The sequence below is a fragment of the Natator depressus genome, chromosome 1 (genome assembly GCF_965152275.1).
Source record: "Natator depressus isolate rNatDep1 chromosome 1, rNatDep2.hap1, whole genome shotgun sequence".
In the NCBI taxonomy this organism is placed as follows: Eukaryota; Metazoa; Chordata; order Testudines; family Cheloniidae; genus Natator; species Natator depressus.
Genome location: NC_134234.1, coordinates 309,808,093 through 309,831,124, shown reverse-complemented (window position 1 = coordinate 309,831,124; position 23,032 = coordinate 309,808,093). Strand labels below are relative to the sequence as shown.

General features: G+C 42.8%; 2 protein-coding genes across 2 annotated transcripts in view; both read right to left on the bottom strand.

The window, feature by feature from the left end:
• Positions 1-10,261, bottom strand: part of TUBGCP6 (tubulin gamma complex component 6) — a 29,605-nt gene extending 19,344 nt beyond the window's left edge. The window contains exons 1-6 of the mRNA XM_074942370.1: positions 10,126-10,261; positions 8,419-9,241; positions 6,236-6,399; positions 1,838-2,048; positions 1,120-1,293; positions 280-401 (exon numbers count right to left, since the gene is read on the bottom strand). Coding sequence (XP_074798471.1) covers positions 280-401; positions 1,120-1,293; positions 1,838-2,048; positions 6,236-6,399; positions 8,419-9,165 — 1,418 coding nt within the window. The 5' untranslated portion in view covers positions 9,166-9,241; positions 10,126-10,261. The remainder of the gene's footprint in view (positions 1-279; positions 402-1,119; positions 1,294-1,837; positions 2,049-6,235; positions 6,400-8,418; positions 9,242-10,125) is intronic.
• A 4,050-nt stretch (positions 10,262-14,311) lies between these two features.
• HDAC10 (histone deacetylase 10) overlaps positions 14,312-23,032 on the bottom strand; it is a 39,890-nt gene continuing 31,169 nt past the window's right edge. The window contains exon 21 of the mRNA XM_074942369.1: positions 14,312-21,784. Within this exon, the coding sequence (XP_074798470.1) occupies positions 21,759-21,784 (26 nt within the window). The 3' untranslated portion in view covers positions 14,312-21,758. The remainder of the gene's footprint in view (positions 21,785-23,032) is intronic.

Here is a 23,032-nt window from a genome sequence, read left to right as displayed (position 1 = left end):
ATCCTTACTCACTTCACCTCCTTGTGCCACAATTTCCCCCTCTGTAAAAAGTGGGGAGATATAATAGGAGCTTATCTGTAAAGTGCTTTGAGATCTACTGATGAAGACGACTATTAGAGCTAGGTAGTATTACTACCATCAGCCTCTGGAATTTAAAGATTTTTTTCTGTGAAAATATTACGAAATGAACACCAGAGATTGAATAGGAAGGGTTCTCTAGTAGTGTCTTTTTAGTGTTCATTTTTTCAGTCCTACAATGCTTTAATATTATAATATTACCTTAACTGTCGCCCTAATTTTCTGAAGAGAAAACTGATTGTTAGAAGGCTTAAAGTGGGAGGTGTTGACAAAACGCATGCTCGGTAATACTGAAGGTACTTCCTCAATCCACTTGTGAATGCCTAGTAGAAGAAAAAACATTGACAACACCCTGCTTTTAAAACTGTTAGTGCTCAGTTTATGTTCACACTGATTACAGTACATTAACATTAAAACACATTTACTGCATTCTAATTTGGGTACGTTATCTTAAAAAAAAAAAAAGTCCAGTTTCAATGGCAAGACAAGAAAAGTTGTGTATTTGAAAGATAACAGGATTTTTTCCTTTTCATGCATATGGACAACACCTATTAACATTAATGTGAATTACACTTAGTATTTAAAAAGAGAATGTATCGCAACTATGAAAATAAAAATGACCTAATTTTAATAGGGTATTACAAACAAAGAAGATTCCCTTTGCCCCTCTGGTTAAAAAAGAATACTTATTACACCTCACCATGCACAGAAGATTAAGCGCATTGCTTAATCCAAGTCACATTTGGAGAACTAATATCTACAAGGAAGCAGTAAGCAATTTCAAACTGACATGATCTAATAAAAGGTATTAAAGTGGACTGTTTCCCTCATTTTATTTCTTTTACACTGGGAATTGCATTTACACTTACAAAAAAGAGCTATTATATTTTTAATATATTTACTAATCAAATATTTAGCAATACTGCAGAACTTGAGAAACAGTCACCCTTTACTTCCCAATAAAACAGCATGTCAAGATCATTCCTCTACAGAAACAATACACACACTATTGAGCAGGCTAGCACCATTCAAGTACATTACCTGAAATACAAGCCCTTTGTTGTACAAGGAGTCTAAGACTGGCTGAAGAGAGAAGCGACTCAATCGTGTGTAATATGTTCCATATTCAGCAACTTCTGACAGGAGATTGTTCATGCTCTCAGGTGATGTTCCAGATACATATATCCCCTGCTTTATCACAAATGTCTGAGCAGCCTAGAATCGTGCAGAAAGGGAGACAATACCAGTTTGTTATTTCAGAACTATATATTCAGTGCTATATAATTACACAACGTCACCCCAAACTGCCTGAAAACGAAACCCCCATAAAATAATGGCACACAGATTTACAGTTTATTATGGTGACTGGAGTTAAATACCTGAGACAAAAAGATTAACAGATATAAAAGGTAGCACAATTTTAGGAGGAAAATTAAATCATAATTATATAAAGTGTATATAAAAATTCTTGTTACTTAATCTTTTAATCAAACAGTTCTCTATACATTATTTTAATCACTTTAAGGCATTCGTGGAATCCATTAATTTACTTCCTCACATGTTTTCTTGTACAGATCTCCGGAGACTGTTTTGGACATTTAAACTGCAGTAAAAGAGTTCTCTGATTATTTTAAGTTATACTAATAGGAATCACAAAACTTCAAATGCAAAAAAATTATTTCTCTTGCAAAAATCTCTACCAAAAATCATGAAATCTGATGTGACTGAACATGATCATTCTTAGAAAAGTTTTTCATACCTGATTAAGTGAAAATGTAGCAGATACCACACCAATAAGGACATTCAAAACATCTTTAACCAGTTCAAATTCTTTCATTAGCACAAGTTGTGGAAGCTGGAGAATGGTATTGCTAAATAGTTCTAATTCCCCTTCTCGAAGCCTATAAAAATTGTCAAAAGCTTCTCTTCCAGCTTCAGTAAGATATGGTTCCTCTTTTTTACCAGGTGGGCTGTGTCAGAAAAAATACAAGCCAAGAATAAATCAACTGCTTTCCTTTAAAATAAAGACATTTCAGAACTTTACACAGTCATTAAAAATGTTTTACCCTCGTAGATTATCTACAATGCAACATTTGCATAAGGAGGCTGTGTGGACAACTGTCAAAAGCATGCAGGAAATTGCATTCTTGAAGAAAGCGATAGATGTATTTGACCCCAAGATCCTGTCTGCACCAGCTCCTGACAGGAAGAGTGAAAAGACCAGGGTGGGTTCCCAAAGAGGAAGGGAAGAAGACTACCACTGCTTACACAAAATTACCTACACAAATTAACTGCTGAAGTTACAAATAACTTTTGTTAAAATAGTAAGTGAAGTTCTGCAGCGCAAGTGTTAAAAACGCTAGGCAACTGCCAAGAGCCAATTTTGAACTACAACCTAAAAATCTCTCCACTACCAACCCATTCTTAATTACGGTAATTTTTATGGCACCAGATGTGTTCTAGAGAATTTACAGAACAAACAGAAAGGCATGTCCCTGCATAAAAGAATCTGAAATCTAAACACAGAGACAAAACATTCAAAATACTGTTCATATATTACCCACAGCTTCCAGTAATAACTTAATTATAAAAATCACTATTGCTAAATGGCATTGAGAAGCCATTAGAAAACAATCACACATGACCTGGCCCCACAACACTTAAGCACAAGTTCATTCACAAGTCAGCATATCTTATACAGCAAAGGAACTAGATTTTTCCAGTATTCTAGGATGCATCTTTTAATTATGTCTTTCATATCTGTGCACAATTTAGAACTGGAGTTGGAATGGATACTTTCTTATAAGTTTGCCCAGGATCTTTGTAAGTGGTTTTAAAACAGTGGTTCTCAACCTTTTTTCATTTGCAGTCCTCTAAAAAAATTTCAGATGGAGGTACAAACCCCTTTGGAAATCCTAGACATCGTCTGCAGACCCCTAGGGATCTGCAGACCACAGGTTGAGAACTACTGGGTTAAAACAAAACATATGAGTGAAAACGGCACTTCTCCTCCTCCTCCTCTCATTCCACTTGCCTATTCGGGGTCAGCAACTTTTATAGCCTTCTTTCAAAACTCATGACTGTATGCCAGGCTCTTGTACAGATTGGGCTCACTGTACTCTGCTGATATCTGGTCCACATACTGAGTCTTTGTCTCCTCCTTGGTCATCTTCCATCCACAACAATTGCAAGAGCTCTGCTGATGATAGAACTCTCTAATCTCCACTGATATGCCCATACCAACAGAGCCTTGCCTCCCTCAACTTGTGTTCAATTGGAGCATCCTGCCTTAGGTCCTTTACAACCTCATTTCACTTTCTATCATGGAGCGTCCACGCTTCTGTCAACATCTTCATTTCCATGGTGAAGAGCCTATTTAGAGCCCTGCAAATTTGCGGATATCCACTTTTTATCCACGGATCATTTTTGCAGATTGCGGATCGAATGCAGATACAAATTTTGTATCCGCGAAGGGCTCTAAGCATATTGATTTCTTGCGACTGATCAAGTCTCTGTTCCATGCATTAAGATGTATCGAATTACAGTTTTATACAGTCTATCTTTTAACTTTACTGGCATCGTTTTGTCACAGAGAACTGGGATCTGCTCCTGCCATTTGCATCACACAGCTTTAATATTATGCTGGATATCACTCAGGAGGACACCATCATCTGCAACCACTGATCCTAGTATTTAAACTATTTCACTCTTCTAAGCTTTCTGCCTGTGATTTCCTTTATGGAGAGTCCTTCTCCCTCAATTATCATAGCCACAGTCTAACCAATGTTCACTTTAAGTCCTGCCTGCTCAAAACTATGTTGCTACTATTGAAAATTGACTTGCAAGATCTCACAATCTTCTGCACATATCACTAGGTCACCAATGAACAGCATTTTCCAAAGCAGTTCTTTGTTTATTCTCACTTTCCACATCCATGATAACTGCAAACAAAAAGAGGTTCAGTGCTGATCCCTGATGTAGGCCAATACTTACAGGAAATTCTCTAACGTAGCCCCATTTAGTTTTGACTACGGTAGTCACTCCATCGTACATATCTTCGATAAGATGGACATACCATTCTGGGACACCTCTCCATTACAAAATCCAAAATAGTTCTCGTGGTACATGATCATACACCTTCTATGGGTCCACAAAGACCATACCCAATTGCCATCTCTTTTCTCTGAACTCTTCCATGAGGATTTGTAGTGCAAATATGGCATCAGTTCTGCTCCTTCTAGGCATGAAGCCATACTGTCCCTTCCAAATCTCAACTACTCCATGCAGACACTTTTCAATTATCTTCACTCATACTTTCAGAACATGTGATGTCAGCTTAACTGGGTGATAATTAGCATACAGTGTAATATCTCCTGTATATTTAAAAATAGGCACTACTAATCTTCTATGCCATTCATCCAGCATTTTCTCTTTCTTAAGAATATAACTGAACAAACTTTAAGATACTTAATGCCTTCCCTTCCCAATGACTTCATCACATGCACTGGTACTTCACCTGCCCAAATCTTTTCTTCTTTTTTCATTTTCCTAAGTGCCTCTGCAACCACTTCCTCCTATATGCAATCTCTCACACCCCGGTTCAGCTTACATGTTCATACACATGTGCTAAGACATCACTGATGTTTTGCCTAAATTTAAAAGTGCACATTACCCATGTTGAAAACATAACATACTGAAACCTAGACCTTTCACAATATGATGCACCCTTTGGAAGGAAAAATGATTAATGCTGTCTCACCAATTCTTCTTTAGATAGACATCCAAAAGTATTATTTGGACATGACCTCAAAATAAGCATTTGCTCTTATTTAGGAAATGACACACACCTTTTTAAAGTGTTTAAAGTTTAAAAGAATAAGTTTTTACTTATTCATGCAAGAAGGAAACCTATATTTACCATTCTAACCAATACTCCCTCCAGACTACACAGTTTTGTGAATGCCACCACAGCACAGCGGTTTAGTGGGTACATAGTTATTATGGACGTACTGATAGGTAATTCCAGCTAATGTTTAGTCTATTATCCAGTGTAATTAATGAATTTTGTTTCAAGACTTGGCATAATTGCTTTTCACAGGACAAGTGAATATTCTAGATCAATTTCTGGATTAAGCACTTCCTTATATTCCCTTGCGCAAATATTTTAAAAATAATCATTTTTTGAAATTCAGCATTCCCTGTCTTTTTCTTCACCCAAATGATCTGAATAATGGAACAAAACAGGCTCTTAACATTTTCCATATAATTCATACTAAAACCTTGTGCAAAGGCTCCATTTGAAGAAAATAGGTTGAAATTAGCTAAATTAAAAATATCAACCATTAATAATTGTTACTGGGTAGTCAAGGCCATGTTAAAGCTCAAGTCATTCTTAAATGCTGTCATTTGACAAAATGACAACCATCATAACCAATCAACTAAAACTGTTAATTAGCATGCTACTGTTAATTTGCATGATGCCATTTTATTGGTTGAAATGAGTCAATAGGGTGAAGGGGATTATATACATGTCAAGAGTTCCTATTGATAGATTATTTGTGTCAACTGTTCACAAACAGAATGAACACTGGACTGGAGTTACCAGCTTCCTCCATAGCCCTGAAAATGTTGCAGTTTCCCCATCAGCAAAATGAGGACACTTTGTCTAACTTGCGGTTAATGTTTGTTAATTGCTTTGAAGAGGAAATGGGATCCTATAAGCTCCAATTACTTGTATTAACATATGCAAATCCCCTCCCCCCTTAGAACAAGAATAGCTGTTCATAAAATGAGAAATACTCCCTCGACCTAAAGTGTTATTGATTTCTATTACGATAGCACCCACTATGTGCTAGTCTCGGTCACACACATATGAAGACACAGTCCATGCCACTAAAAACTCAAAATCTAAATGGCAGCAAGGAAAACTGTCCCGCTGCTTGAAAAATGCCATAGAGCACTACACTGTTATCTGGCAAAAACATAGCTCGGAGGGAACAGAAATAAGCTTCGGAGCCTCAAGATATTGAACCCCATGTTCCAAATCAGATGGTATATTCCTAGCTTGTTTATTCTAATTAAGGTCACTTCCAACTAAAATACATACAAACCATACATAAGCATACAATTCTTTTTCATCTTAACATCAGACACATACCATCCAATTCTTTCCCAGCATCTTCGTTTGCTGGGTCCATAAGTAAGTACGGCATCCCAGAGGTCTATGTCTGGAGTCATGCTGGGTTCCGATTGTGAATCAGGAGTCAGATTGGATGCTGACTGGAATCCCTCATCTTCTGATTGATCTATACTTTGAGGAACCTGTAAATAACCATGAGAGTTCAAACTGTACACATATATGCAACATTTATTGAGGAATATTACGCTAATGCCATTTAATTGTTGGCCTCACTTTAACAATTAATCAAAGATACTCATTTTAAATACTCAGGCTTTATTATTTATACAAACCGAAACTTTGCTATTTGTAACAAAAACAATAAAATCCACTTCAATTTCTGACAAGCCTTTTTTTTTGGTAGCCAATGGAATAATCAAACTAAAATATTAACAATGTTAGTATTAGACGCGGAAATATTTTACTCTGAATATAACGTCAGTTCAGAAACTAGATGTCTAATAATACATAATGCTCCAGAACAATAAACCTGTTTTGTTTTTCTTTTTCACAAAATAAGTGACTTATAATAAGGCCCTGATCCCACAAATTCTTATGCATGTGATTAAAGTGTCCGTGACCAGTTCCATTGTTTTCACTAGGACTACTCATGTGCATAAAATCAGGCACGGGTTTGCAGGATCAGGGCCTCTAAACATCCCAACCATGGAACTCCACTGACTTTGTTGGGAGCTTGGTGCGCAGTGTAATACCCCAAGTCTGTGTAATAGGTCAAATTGATTGATTTGCTCCTAAGAACATTTAATACAGTGTTTTCCAACCTGAGAGAAGGGGTACAGGCATGTAAAGAAAAAGAGTTGCTTCCTTGACCCAGGATCTGACTCACCCCCTTAACTACAACGTGCACCCACAGCTACAGGTAAAGTGGCATGCAGCTCCTTTAAGCATGCCAGCCTTCCTTCCATGTTCCTGTCATAAACCCTAATGAAAGCTGAATCTGCAATTACCGTGTATAGCGCTACAGATTCAGGCAGCAACCTGCTACCCCAGTGGTGGGCAACCTGCGGCCCCTTCAGGGTAATCCGCTGGTGGTCCACAAGACAGTTTGTTTACATTTGCACAGCCGCCCGCAGCTCCCAGTGGCCGTGGTTTGCTGTTCCCGACCAATGGGAGCTGTGGGAAGCGGCGGCCAGCACGTCCCTGAAGCCCTTGCCGCTTCCCGCAAATGTAAACAAACTGTCTCGCAGCCCACCAGCGGATTTCCCTGATGGGCTGCAGGTTGCCCTCCACTGTGCTAGCCCATGTCTCTGCTCCCACCAAACTCAGCTCAGTAGCAAAAGCATACACATCCAAGGCAAAAGAAACTGCTACTGCAGGGGTCAGCAACCTTTCAGAAGTGGTGTGCTGAGTCTTCATTTATTCACTCTAATTTAAGGTTTCGCGTGCCAGTAATATATTTTAACGTTTTCAGAAGGTCTCTTTCTACAAGTCTTTAATATGTAACTAAACTACTGTTGTATGTAAAGTAAATAAGGTTTTTAAAATGTTTAAGAAGCTTCATTTAAAATTAAATTAAAATGCAGAGCCCCCCGGAATGCCACTGAAAATTAGCTTGTGTGATGCCTTTGGCATGCGTGCCATAGCTTGGCTACCCCTGTGCTACTGGACCAACTTCACCCTAAGTAGCATGTAGCCTTCTCTATTAAATGGGAGAATTACCAGGGCAACAATAAAATAAGAAAAAAGAAAGATTAAAAACAGAAAAAGCAAAAGATACCCATCGACAGAAAGAAAAAAAAATCAAATCTGTTAATCTAGCTTCTTCTGCAGTGCTTATCAGTGCTATATAACAATACAGGACGAAAGAGAAAAATGATACCAAAAAAGAGATAGTGGAAACTTTGCTTAGTGAAAGGTTGCATGTAGTGGGGAGCTACATAAAACCATCTCAAGAAGGGCTCCAATTAAAAAAACCTGCAACCGGTCAACTGGATACTAGAACAGATATGTAAAGAGGGATGCTCACATGCAAATTAAATATTATGAGCAGGGAATGATGTAAGCAAATGTTTTAAATCCACACCTTTGTAATGCTGATAGTACTACAAGAAATGGCTGTTTATTAAAAAAAAAGTTTCAAAAAGGCATATTGGAAGTATGTATATACTCTGAAGTATAGTGAAAATAAATTGACACCATACTTTAATCGCAAGTCCAGACAAATCCGCATGGTCAGGTACTGGTGGCAGATCCAACCTGATGTCCATGTCATATGTACGGCTATGGACAAGAGCACCAAAAAGTGAGACACGTGTTTCCTTCTCAAACTTGTCACCAACAGGGTAGTTCTGTGAAAATAATCCGATGGCAGGAAGTCCAGTGCCGGGTGCAGCCTCCATTATCTGAACTGTCTTTTGAATTGTGTCATTAAACTGATACTCTTCATTTGTAATTAAAGTCTGTATATCAGCTTCAAATACACTCACATCATAATAATCATAACCCTGATATTTAACATTTCTCCCAACATACTTGTTGTTCAGAAAATAGTCCTTTTTTTGTGGTAGAAGCTGAGGAGGACCACTTCCTACAAGCTGTACTAGAAGATCCAGAATAGAATTAATTTCCGTAAATGGTAAGCAATCAGATGTTTCCAGTTCCTCCACGAGTTTCTCCAGCCTATCTGCTTGAGCGCCCATTCCGCCAACTCTCAAGTTGAAGGACAGCATTAAAATTTTGTTTTTCACTGGAAGTCTGGAAATGTTTGACTGCACTTTACGGGCCTCCTCCTGAAAAAGATTCATGAACAGGGCATTATATGCAATCCTTTTTAGATTTTGCTTAGCCCTTTTCTTGCTGATCTTCTGTCTGCCCAGATGGACCTTCCATGACAAACCTGTCATGTGCGCTTCACACAAGTCACTAAACAACTGTGTAATGCTCTCCATTTCAACACAAATAAGTGGTAAAGTCAATTCATTGCAAATATAACTGTATGTTTGGTCTTTGATTCCATTTCAAGATCTGGAAAATACAAAGAAAAAAAAAAAGAGACATTAGTGACTAATTACACATGTAGAACCTCTGGAAGTATGTGTTAATGTACTTACATTTAAAATAGAGTTAGCCCAATATGTGCAGTGTTACTGATAAAGCCAAACTGCTACATCATAACCTCTGTTTCATATACACACACACACATTTGATCTCACACTTTTTTTTTTATATAAAGAGGACACGTTACACCATAGATAAAAAGCCTGCCGTGGTACATGAACGAACACAGATTACCTGGTACTTGAATGAACACAGGTTACCACGGTAGAGGAGTGTTTCACTGTCAAGCACTAACACATCCAAGTGTCTTGTCAATACTAACTCTTTTCAGGATATTTCCCACTAACAACTTGATTAACAAAAATAACTTTCTGCTGCAAACTCAGCTATATTTATACTAGGAGTTCAAACAATACAGTGTAAAAAGAGTGTGAGATCAAAATTATTCTGGTGATAGTAATAGTTTGAGTGCTAGTGTAGACAGGGCAAGTAGTCAAGAGCTGCTAAAAGCAGGGGCAGTGCCTAGTCCACCCTGTCCCCAGGGGCACACAAAGGTAAAAACAGCAGTGCCTAGTCCACCTTGTCCCCATCGCTCCCACCAAAAGATCTGCACCAGTCGCGTCCCCTTCAAAACATATAGTGACTGTAACCGGTCCCAGCCGAGCACGCCCGTACTCGCCCGCCGACTGGGTTGACCCCCCCCCAGCCCCTCCACAATACCCGAGGCAGCCGGCAGCCCCCAGTCCCCCCACACCAGCCCCCCCACAAGAGTCGGGACAGCCCCCAGCCCCCTCCCGCCAGGCCTGGGGCCGCCCATCCCAATGCCCAGGGGTAGATCCCCCTGCCCCTACCCCGCGCTGAGCAGCCCCAGGCGCCTCTCAGGGCTGCGCGCTCCCGCGGGCCCACCGGCCGCTCCAGCCCGAGAGCAGCCACCGGCCCCGCGCTGCGGCGCCCAGCAAGAGCGCGGCGTGCGGCGCCGCCATTGGGACGTCACGGGAGAGCGACGGAGCCCGGCAGCCAGGGGTGGGGGAAGCAGGGGCGGGGGACGCGGCTCCTGGCGTAGGAACCGGGAGAGGGGCCTGGGGCTGCTGCGGGGCGGGGCTCACAGGAGGGGGAGGGGACGGCAGAGGGGGCGGGGCTCGCCTAGCGAGTGCACTGGGAGGGAGAGAAGAAGGGGTTAAGGGGCAGCGCGGGAAGGGGCTCGTAAAGCCGCCTGTTGGGGTTGGGCGGTTTCTGGTAATTGTGGGGCGTATTGAAGGTCGCTGCGAAAGGCGGGGTGGTTTTGCATTGACAGGGCCGTTCCAGCTCAAGCTGGTGTTTGCTCCGTCCGGGGGGAATTCTGCACCAGACAAAAGAAAATTTCTGCCCACGCTATTTTAAAATTCTGCAGGGTTCTGCAAATGTTATTTGTCAATAAATAAATGTGGAGGTTCTAGCAGAGGGAGGCCGGCATCAGTGTGTGAAAACCGGATACTGAGCACCAGGCTCTCCCCTTGCTCCGCCTCTTTTGAGGCCGCCCCCTGCTCTCCCAGACTCCCTCCCACTGCCTGTTGATCAGGGCTGCAGGACTGGATGGGAGACTGGGGCAGGACGGGGGTGGGGGCAGGCATGGTCCGGGGGCAGAGGGGTGAGTGGGGCAGGGTGGAGGAGAGGCAGTGGTGAGCTGGAACCGGTTGTTAAATTTAGAAGCCCTTTTAGAACCGGTCATGGGACAACCAATGTGGGACAACCGGTTCTAAAGAGGCTTCTAAATTTAACAGCCGGCCAAAAGTGGCACCTTTGGTGCTGACTCTGTGGGTGCTCCGGGGCTGGAGCACCCACGGGAAAATTTGGTGGGTGCAGGGCAACCACCAGCAGCTCCCCGCCTGGCCCAGATCACCTCACCTCCTCTCTACCTGCTCCCCTGAACGCGCCGTCCCGCTTTGCTTCTCGGCCCCCGGTTTCCCGCGAATCAGCTGTTCGCGCTGGAAGCCTGGGGGGGCTGAGAAGCAAGTCGTGCTCAGGCCTGTGGAGGCGGAATGGAGGTGAGCTGGGGCGGGGGGGGGGCGCGAGGAGGGCCGCCCGTGCCACGGCAGGTAACCTGGGTGAGCACACAGGGGAACCACTCCCCGCCCCAGCTCGCCTCCACCTCCCTGGGCCTGAGCGCAAAGTCGCCGCCTGTTTCTCAGCCCTCAGGCTTCCCGTGCGAACAGCTGATTCATGGGAAGCGGGGGGAGGAGGGGCGGCGAAGCAGAGCGGGGCAGCACGTTCAGGCGAGGAGGTGGAGGCGAAGGCGAAGTGGAGGTGAGCTGGGGCTGGCGCGGGGCAGGGAGCTGCCGGTGGGTGCTCTGCACCCACCAAATTTTCCCCGTGGGTGCACTCCAGCCCCGGAGCACCTACGGAGTCGGTGCCTAAGTTGCCACTTTTGACGTGATCAGTGTGGGGAGCGGCCGCTTCCCCTGCTCCCCCACTAGCTACGCTACCCTGCCCCTAAGAACCAGAGGGACCTGCTGGATGCTTTCTGGGAGTCGCCCCAGGTAAGCACCACCGGGACTCCCCACCTCGCCCCCCGGCAGGTCCCTCTGGCTCTTAGGGGTGGGGTAGGCACCCACTACGGTGGCCCATGAGACCCTCCTGCCCCGTTCTGGGGGCAGTCAGGGCACAGGGGTCCTGGGGTGTGGGGGCGGGCCACAACCTCCTCGTGGGGTGAGGAGGGAACTGGTTGTTAAGATTTCGGTAGCTCATCACTGAGGAGCGGGACTCACCGGTACCTCTCTCCTCGGGAGGGAGCCGTTCCTTGGTGCTCCTTCAGGCTCTAGCAGCTGCTGCTCTTCCCCCGCATCCTCGCCCCACGTTACTCACCCCCAGACGCCAGTTACTGCAGATAACCAGACTTAGTGTCCGGTCAGCAGTGCTAACTGGACATTCAGCCAGACTTTCCGGTTGAAAACCGTATACCAGGCAACCCTACTCTAGCATGGCAGTGGGGAGCACAGGCCACTGGCTGCACGGAGATGGGAGATCACCCTGCAGGACCCCCCACAGGCACAGAGACTACACCCAACCCTGACACAGTGCAAGGGCCAGGCCTGCCCCAGAAACACCCCAGGGTCCTGCCCCTCTGCACCAGGTGTGGGTAGACAGGCTCAGCCCAGCAGCATCCAAGTGTGGGGGAGAGGGTTCTGTATGGGGCAGTCTGGATGCAGGCGGCTCAGTAGGGTTGCCAACTCTTCCAGATTGGCCAGGAGTCTCCCGGAATCAGAATCGATCTCCTGTTGGCTACTGAAACCAATCCAGGAGATTTTAATAGGCCGCTAAAAGTCCGGTCCTCAGCACAGTGGGACTAACGCAGGCTCCCTAACTACCTTGGCTTCACGCAGTCCCGGAAGCAACCAGCATATTCCTCTGGTTCCTAGGCACAGAGGCTCTGCCCTGAGCACCAGTGGTGCAGCTCCCATTGGCCAGGAACTGCAGCCAATGGGAGCTGCAGGGATGGTGCCTGCAGGCAGGGGCAGCGCACAGAGCTCCCTGGCTGCCTCTGAGTTTAGGAGCTGGACGTGCTGGTCGCTTCCGGGAGCCACCTGAGGTAAGTGTTGCCCAGACAGAGCCCTCACCCCCTCCTGTACCCCAACCCCCTGCCCCAGCCCTGAGCCCCCTCCTGCATCCATACTCCCTCCCAGATCCTGTACCGCCTCCTGCATCCCAACGCTCTGCCCCAGGCTCAGCCTGGAGCCCCCTCCTGCACTCCGAACCCCTCGGCCCGAGCCTGCACCCCCTCCCGCACCCAACCCCCTGCCTAAAAGTGAGCGAGGGTGGCAGAGAGCGAGTGACGTGATGGAGTGAGTGGGTGGCAGGGCCTTGGAGAAGAAGCAAGGCATGGCCATGGCCTCAGGGAGGGGTGTGGCAGGGGCGGGGTAAGGGTGTTTGGATTTGGGCAAATAGACAGTTGGCTACTCTATGGCTCAGTGGGGGACCCACGTGCAGGAAGGAGCTGAATGCACAGGGGCTTGTTGTGGGGTTCTGGGTGCAGGAGCAATGGGATACGGTGGGGGATCCAGGTGAAGGGGATCCGGGGCTCATCAGGGGATGGGGTTCAGCACATAGGGGTCTGGGTGTAGGGGGTTGTGGCTCAGCGGGAAGTGTCTGGGTGCAGAGGGGCTCCGGATGCAGGGGGTGAGGCATGGCAGGGTGGGAGTTTGAATGCGGGGAGTTCTGGGGGAGGTGAGGTTCAGCAGGGGAGTATGGGTATGGGGGGTCCAGATACACAGGGGTTGGGTGGATGGGGGAGCAGCTCCCCATCCTCAGTGACCTCTCCTCCCATGGCTGAGGAGTGATGGGGGCAGGAAGGGGGAAGAGCTTCCTGCAGCCAGGGGAGGTTTCTGGGGGTGGGTCTCACACAAACCCCATCACTCCTTGCAGGGGAAGAGGAAGTCTTGTCCTCCCCAGCCCAGCTGGGAATAGCAGCTAAGCCCAGTACAGGGTAGGAGCCACCAGCTGGGGCATCCTCAGCTTCCCCTCCCCCCACAGCGATTTACCTCTCTGCTGGCTGTTCTGGGTGCCTGAAATGATGTGGCCAGGCTGCTGAAGAGGGGTGTGTGACCACTCTTGCAGTTTCCCTTTGCTTCTCCTTTAGAAATTCTTTTTTTTTTTTTTGCAGGAAAGCAAAGAAATCTGAGCGGGACGTGAATTCTGCATGCATACAGTGGTGCAGAATTCCTCCACGAGTACTATTTAAACTCCTCTCTTCCCTCTGTCAATAGTCAGGGCAGATCAGTGGAACAGTTTTGAAACTGCTTGACCTGCAGACAGATGATTGTCTTGATTTAGGGCAAAAGAAGGGCAGACAAAAGTAAAGTAGTTCCGGGTACCTCCATTCTGCATTTCCATGCCTTAAAAAAAAAAAAAAAGTGTAACCTCAGTTTTGAATTTACTGGCTTTCAGACATTGAAACACCAGGAATAAAAGATAAGCCATTTTGTGTGACTTTCCTGTTTCTTTCAGTAATGTGAAAGCCAAATGGTATGTTCAAATCCGAAATAAAAGAATACAATCTTAGTGAATTCTTTTAACATTTTATTCCGGTGGGATTTTACTACAAATATGTGAAAGAAGTGCTTCAGAAGACTTGCATCTTTAATAATCATTTTGTTATGTGTATTTGTCAGTGAAAAAAGTGTCAAGTTATAACAAGGTATATGTGTTACTTGATTCTGAGCTACAAAATGAGCATGTACATTAAAACGATAGTATGTGCTACCTGTGTACATGATTTTTCTAAACATTTTCATAACAGTGATTTAGCCCCAAGGATGCTTAATTCTCAAATGTATTTTCCTCTTAAGTTTCAGTTACATTGTACAACTAACTCCAGATCAACATTTTGTGTCTGGGAATTTTCTTTGGCTTTGAGCAACTTAGTTTTAAGAGGAGCTCTGCAACACATTCATGTACAACATGGGCTTTCATGTATCACACTAGCCAGTAGTTCAAGGGTTGCCATATTTTGGTCCACTAAAAACTGAATTCAGCATCATCGTTAACAAGCTTCTCCTGCTCTGTTCAGTTTGGGTCTTCCAAGCTAAGATTTTGCTGGCTTTTGGAGACAGCAGAGCTAAGATGAAGGGAGAAATGTTTACTTGTCTATTTGTAGTGCTGCTCTTGGATCTGCCCCAGTAACAATAATAATAATAATTTTACATTGCTTTATGTTTTCAAAGCACAAGATAAATAAGTTATCCCTGTTTTATATACACACAAATAGGAATAGAGGAATTAAGTGAGTTGCATGGGACACAGTTTAAGTCTCTCAATTGATTAGATACGGGACAGTCAGGCAACTTGAGTTCTCATCATAGTGTTACCACTCACTCACTTTGTAGCTTTTGGCAAGACACTTAAATCTCTCTGAGCTTCAAATTTTGCCACCTGAACAATGGGAACAGTGATATTTATGTCATGGTACAGGGAATACAAGGCGTAAAGAATATTTGTAAAATATTTTTAAATCCTTGGATGAGATATGCTGTATATGTTAAGTAGTATTAAGGCAACAGACTGTAGCACTTTGGAATAGAAGTGATGAGTTCTGGCTCCTAGTCCTTTTTACTCCTGGGGGAATTCTGTGCCACTGCACATGTGCATAATTAGTTAGCTGTGAATAATTTTAATTTTTTGTGCAGAAGAAGGGTTCTGCTGAAAAGTTGCTGCAGTTCCACCTTTTGCCCACCAGAGGACACTGTGGTGACAGAACGCAGCAGCAGCTCCTAGCAGAAAATAACTTCTGCAGTGCTGCCTTTTGCCCACCAGTGGGTGACAGAACAAATCAACAGTTCCCAGCAAGCTAGGGAAGAGAAAGAGCCTGCAGAGGCTTCTACGCAGCGGGCCAGGTCAGGAGATGGCGGTTATGGGGAGACAGCGTGGAGTGCTGACGGGGGTCAGACAGGGGCTCATGAGGGCTAGTAGGGGAGGACAGACTGGGGCCGGGGCTGAATTAGAGTGGAGGCATAGGGCCATAGTGGGAAGGGAGGTGCATGGCCACATGGTAATGGGGGAGGGAGTGCAGAGCAACATAGGGACAGAGGGTGTCTGAGTAGGGGCACAAACACACATGAGGATGGGGAGGGGATGCAGGGCCACATGTGCCTGACTGAATGGGAGACTCTAGGGGACAGCCAGGGTCTGCATGGGGGAAGCTCCCTAACAGTCCCTCCCAACCCCCACCCTCAAAAAACCTGTTCCATACTTTTCCCATCCACACCCACCAACCCTCCAAATTTTGCTCCTTCATTACCCCTGACTCCTCCCAGCCTTTGCACTGCTTCTGGGGGTGTGGGAAATATGGTTCTGTATTGTAGTTTAAATGAATTATTACTCAGAGTTCTGTATTAATATGCCTAGTAAGGAATCTATTTGTCAAAAAAAATTCTGAATCTTTTCTGTTGTCTGTATTGTTACAGACATACTTGCTGACAGGTATTTTGAAATAAATGACGAAAAATAATTGAAATGGGTGTGATTATATTGTTATTTTGTCAAATAAAATATGCAGAATTTGAAAGTATTGTGTACAGAATTTTAAAAATTTTTGTTGCAGAATTTTTAATTTTTTGGTGCAGAATTCCCCCAGAAGTAGGCTTATCCATTAGACCAGTGGTTCTCAACCAGGGGTCTTGGTCCTCCTGGGGGACCACGAGCAGTTCCAGAGGGTCTGCCAAACATGTCTGGCATTAGACTCGCTAGGGCCCAGGGCAGTAAGCCAAAATCCTGCCATGTGGGACTGCAGTCTAGGCCCTCAAGCCCCACCACCTGGGACCGGGGCCAAAGCCTGAGCAATTTAGCTTCACCTTGCCCCCTATGATGTGGGGTCCCGGTCAGCTGCCTTCCTTGCTACCCCCTAACTCTGGCCCTGGCTTTTATACGCAGAAAAAACAGTTGTTGTGGCACCGGTGGGTAGTGGAGTTTTTAATAGTTAGAAAGAAAAAGGGTGAGAACCCTGCCTTAGACTACGCTGCCTCTTTTTAGGTGCCCCTCTCATATCCACCGCTAGTTACTGTAAAGTGCTTTGAAGAGCTCTGTCTGTCATTTTGGTTCACCTTACTGATAATTTGAAACCAATACCCCAAATTGGATTTTCCTTTCAAACTAAGGTTGGTAGTTTATTTTTAGGCTGATTGCTATTGTTGCACCACACTTTTTAGCATTTACTCTTCCAATATATTTTTGTGTAGACAAAGTTATAGCAAAGAATGCCATCATTTTATTGTATATTATAATAGTTGGCTTTCTAATACATATCAACCTTAGAAACAATCTTCTGACATTACCTGCAAAGTAATCCTACTGAAAAAATATACCGGAAAATCTTCCATTTAATTTGATCAAGAGCTCAAGAACCTCAATTTATATTAAAAATACTACAATCTTGGTGTCACTCAAGCATCGGCTATAGAATATTACAATTTAATGAAGGCAGGTCAAAAGTAGACCTTGTTGGGAATTTTTCAACAAAATGTTTTTTCCATCAGAAAATGCTAATCATTTGAAACAAACATTTTGCAGGAAAGGGTTGGTTTAGACAAATTCAAAATTTTTTTTCACTGTTGGTAAAATTAGTTTTGAAATTGTCAAAATGTCCCCGACACAAAAAATTCAATTTTCCAATTTAAAACAAATTTTTCACCTGATTTGAATGTTTTGGTTCATGAGAATTTGAGGTGTTCACATTTCATCCCAATTTGGGACAGTAAAAATTTTCAAAATCTCAAAAATTCTTGCAGAATGGGAAAACCTTTTCCTGCCCACCTCAAGTCAAAAGTCAGTATGAGCTAGAAAATCTAAAATAGGAATAGCCATAGAAGACCTATCTTAATAGAATACTACTGCAATTTAAAGTTGTGATATTCAGACTGTTTAGGACATAAGTACTGTTACGTGATATATCCCCATATGGGCCCCAATCTTGCAAACACATGCATATGCTTAAATTTTAAGCGTGCAAGTAGTCACTTTAGGTAAAATTTTCAAAAGCATCTAAAGTCACTTAGAAGCCTCAGTCTCACTGACTTTAAATAGGATGTAGGAGCCTAAGTAACTTATGAGTAGAGCTAGTCAGAAATTTTCAGTAAAGGCTGAGGCACTGGACCAAAATGTTTTCTAAAATCTGCTGCAGATTTGGCAAAACTTCTATAACACACAGCTAGAGCTGGATCTCTGGGGGCTCTTCTCCTTAGCAGGGACCAAACTTGCTGGGGCTCCCATGGCTGGCTAGGCTCCTCCTTCTATGGCTCATCTTAGATGCTTTTGATAACTTTACCTTTGACTTGAGCAAGTTAAGCATGTAAGTATATGTGTTTTAAGGATGAAGATCACGTATAAAGATATCTACCATTTATTTCAATCAAAGTGACAGGAGTGGACTTGGTAGAGATAAGTAAAAAGACACTGTTTTGTATTAGAACCTGGAATTAATACTCTGATCTCATTGTGCTAGAAGCATTACTTTTGAAGCTGAGAACTGAACTATGTCACCAGATAAACAAGTAGGCTATTCTTATTCATTTTCAAATGTTCACCTTGTTCATCTTGCTTTATCATAATAAAATATTAATATTCCTATATACAGGAAATATACAATCTCTCCATTGCTTGGAACATTTAAAATTGATGTTAGTAGTTAAAGTGCTCTATTTTTAAATATGATATTTCTTCTTTTAATTACATCTTGCATTTAACATTTACAGACCCTACTAATTTCCAGTATTAGTTGGGAGAGTGAAGAACATAAAGTCCCTGTGAATAAAGTACTTTTAAAATTATGCATGTTTCAATATGAGCTAGCTACAAAGAATTTACAGTATTCAAACCTTGGAATTCATGTAGAAAGTTGCTGGGTATACCAAGAGAATTCATATGGTAAATGACATCCCTAGCAGAACATGCATTTAAAAGCAACAAAATAATAAGCAAAAACAATGCTGTATCTGGGACTAATTCCCCACCAACGCTGATCAAGAAGCACTACTGTTGTAGCTGATTGTTCCCTGCTATGCAGGGGTTTGCCCATTAGCATTCCATTGAAAACAGTGGAATGCAAGGTTGGTAGCCACATTTAACAACACAGCAGGTGTATTCTGCCAAAACATTCCTGGAGTGTTCAGAAGCAACAAAGCTATTAATCCCAGTGCCCTAGGCCTTCACTAGAAATAAAATGTAAATTTTTAATAGTGAGGGTAATTAATAATTGGAACAATTTACCAAAGATTGTAGTGGATTCTCCATCATTGGAAATCTTAAAATCAAGATTGCATGTTTTTCTAAAAAATACACTTTAGTTCAAAACAGGGATTATTTTGTGCCCTCGTTATGTGTGTGTGCTGGGGTCAGACTACATAATCTCAGTGGTCCCTTCTGGCTTCAGAATCTATACATTAATTTTAGTTACATTAGGGAGGGCATATTACTCTAGCACTGCAACACTCCCTGCCTTTTTTTTTTATTATTTTTTTTTATTTTTAAACTTTGTTGTATGGGGAACTTTCTGCTCATGAAAGAGGCTGGCCTGAAAAGTCCACTGAACATGTACAACACTTGCAGAGCAGTGCTTCAAGCCTGACCTGGACGGACTGCTTCTAAGGCTACATCTACATTGATATCCAGGGGGGTAATTTGCAGCTCATGTAAATGTACCAGCACTAGCTGTAATATAGCTAAAATAGCAGTGAGGACATGGTGGCATGGGCTTCAGTACAGGCTGTACAAGCCCACCTGGCCCCACTGGGTATGTACTTGCATTGGTGTGTCCTCACTGCTCATTTTAGCAACCTAGTTAGATTGCACCTAGCATAGGTGCATCTGCATGAACTGCAGAGTAGGTTCCAGTCCAGTCTCTATGCCTAGTCAATCCTTGCTGAGCCTTAACAGCACCAATAGATTGACAATTTTTATTAAAGCTAATGTTAAAAAAAGTTATATAACACATAGGTTGGGAGAAGAGTGTCTGTACATCTGGGTATAGTGCTTAGATTATCCACAAATACAAAATTAGGGTTTTTTTTAAAAGTCATATGATACATAGAGTACATGATCAGCAATAACCCAGATTTAGGTGAATATCATCTCAACTGTATTGTTAAAATCTAGAGTCCGAATACTCGGGTACATCACTCATGAAAAGTTGTGCATAGATTTGGTTGTGGAAAGCAAAAATAGGTCAATGAGTGGAGATTGTCCCCCAGTAATTGAGAATCAGTTTAGTTGTCCATTTAGAAAATACAATCCATGAGGAAAGTATTTGTTACTCTCCTGACTGCGCTTCTCACTGGCACTCCAGCTCATCCCTCCTACTATAGAAATCTGTCATACAAAATGAAGTACATCAACAAATCAAAACACTTCTCAGCTCACCTAGCTACCACCTATGTAAATATCCCAAAAGAAACAAAACAGATCCTACTTCAGTGTTAGCTATTCAAACCACTCCATTTAATAATACTGCTTAGTGCTTATATTGTGCTTTTCAGCTACAAAGCACTTCACAGAAATGAACTATTTAATCCTGGGAGGGGAGGACTATTACATTTTACAGCTGGAGAAACTGAGGCAGAGACTGGCCAGAGGACTATCAAAAGCCACAGAAGAAGCCACAAACAAAGGGAAGATAACTCAGGAGTTTCTGGCTCCTTGCCTTAATAAATTGAATAAAGTAATATAAAGATTAAAAGAATGCTGTATATGCCAGGATATTAAACATTAACACCAGATGCATATTTTCAAAATATAATATGCCCCCAAGTGTTTTTCTTTTAAAATTCTTTCCTGGAAATAGCTAGGCAGATAGCTGTTGATCAAAAAAAATTAAGAAACAAGAGAAAGTGTGGCTATGTTTGTGTGGGGGGGAGTTGTAGGGAATGGTGACTACTAACATATGGTCAGGTTATGATAACCTTACTCCATGAGTAGTCCCATTGACCTAAGTGAAATTATTTTGCAATTCAACCTGGGTACCAGCATCTAGTCCATGGAAAGTAAGATGGAAGCTTGCAATAGGAGATTAGTGGATGATAAAAGAAGTCTGGAGGACTGTCAATTAAAAGTTTAATTCAGAATTAAATGTGTCTGATGCATGTTGCTGGAAGGCAGTGCAGACTATTTGTTCATACTTTGGAGTAATTCAGAAAACTCCTCAATTATTGTATTATGACCACTCACTTTCTCCTTGCTCTCCTCTTGGGCCCAAGTTTCCAATCAGCTTCACAATTCATATACACTCAGCTTACTGCATGTGCAAAACCCATCTTTGCACTCATAAATCACATAGGCCCAATCCTGCAAACACTTATACACATGAGCAGTCTCATTGAGTTAAATAGGACCATTCATGTGGAATCTCTCTCATTGGAGGTTTTTAAGAGCAGGTTAGACAAAAACCTGTCAGGGATGGTCTAGATTGGGGTAGTCAATTATTTTTTGTCCGGGTCCAAATTTCTTGGTCAAGATATAGTCAGGGTCCAGACTCCAGAGAAAATAAAATAAAATAATATGTACATAAAAAGATTTCGGGGTATGCTCAAAAGCATCTGGCGATCCAGATTTGGCCCACGGTCCACCTACTGACTACCCCTTGTCGAGATAATACTTAGTCCTGCCTTGAGTGCAGGAGACTGGACTAGATGACCTCTCAAGGTCCCTTCCACTTCTACACATCTATGATTCTATGCATGAAAAGATACACCTATGGCAGTTACAAGCAAATGCAGGTTTTGCATGCACAACTTGATACATGAATGCTTTTGCGGACACACAGCAAGAGCTCTTAGCTGAAAATGTGGCTCTTTTGAACAAAAATATTTAATAGTCGTAAAACAACTGAATGGCTCTTGCTGTGGCCATATCTTGATAATCTTTGTTCATTGATTTAAAAGAAAACAACCAAAAGTGACAACACACTTTTTCCTTCGGTCATGATGAAATGTGTTAAATGATGGAGACCAAAGGTAGTCAAGTGACCTCAGCTTCCAGAAATCCAGTCCCTTACTATAAAGAGAAAAAATAAAAGCGCAATTATTAGTCAAGCTACACAGCAGAATCCCAAAAATCCAGATTACATTTTTACCGTCTATAGGATCTGGTCAGATGATCTCAACCTACTTCTACAAACAGCTGCAGGTTTTTTTTGAGTGTATGCGTGTGGCGGGGGTGGAGGGCATTTGTATCCCCATTTTTAATTTTGTTTGTCTAAACTTGTTCCCTTTCCCCTCCCTTCCAAAACAAGAAGTTATATAGTAGAGAGTGTTTAAAGTATATAGCCAATTGGTTGACTACAGTTGGGTTCCATATTAAAAATATTCAAGAGACCAAATAACCAAGCTCAGCCAGTTTACTGCCTAAAGCAAGAGATTGTATAATATGCAAAAGACATTTCAGGAAGCAATTTTTATCTCACAGCATATTCACCTTACCCAGTAAGTGCACTTCAAAAGATATTTCCCCAAAACTACCTTTATGTCATGGCTTTTTACAAGTTAAAGCACTTTATATGTTACCTAAGATCCAACCCACCAGTTCATACCAGTTTCTTAACTTGTTGTTCTGTACCTTTCCTTATCTCTGGTTTACCACATTCCAGGTACCAATAGGTGGGAAGGCACTTCCTAAGCTTGTACCAAGACAAATATTCATGTATCTTGCTTGTGGCAGGTTTTATATTCACTACTGCCAAAAGCTACGTTTTACTCTGCAGATAATTGTGGGATCTCTCTGTCTTGACATAAATAAGCAAAAGTGTTAACATAATCACCCACTTGCTGGATATAACACAATGTTATTATGGTGTGCCCTATCCCTAACATACATGTATTGGCTAAGAGGAAGCTTTCTGGATACAGACGTTTGAAAGCCTATTTCCCTGCTAAAATCAGAGTCCTGTACCAACCCAGACCCTGATTCTGCAAATACTTATATATGTGCTTAACTCTGAGTACATGAGTAGACCCTATGAAGTTCAGTGGGACTACTCATGCGAGAATAGTAGGCAAGTGAATAAGTGATAGAAGACTGAGCCACATTCTGAAAAGATTAACAGATTCAGAGCTTGTGTGCCTCTGAATTGTTCACTGAATATACAATATTTTGATCCGAAAACTACTTTTCAATGTGAGTGCTTAACGTTAAGTACTTGAAGTGGCTGCATTCCATGTTCTATGCAGCCACAGTGGTACTGAATTCAGTGCTTTCTTACTTCAGTGATGGGAACCCCAGGAAGACAGATCTCACCAGGCATTT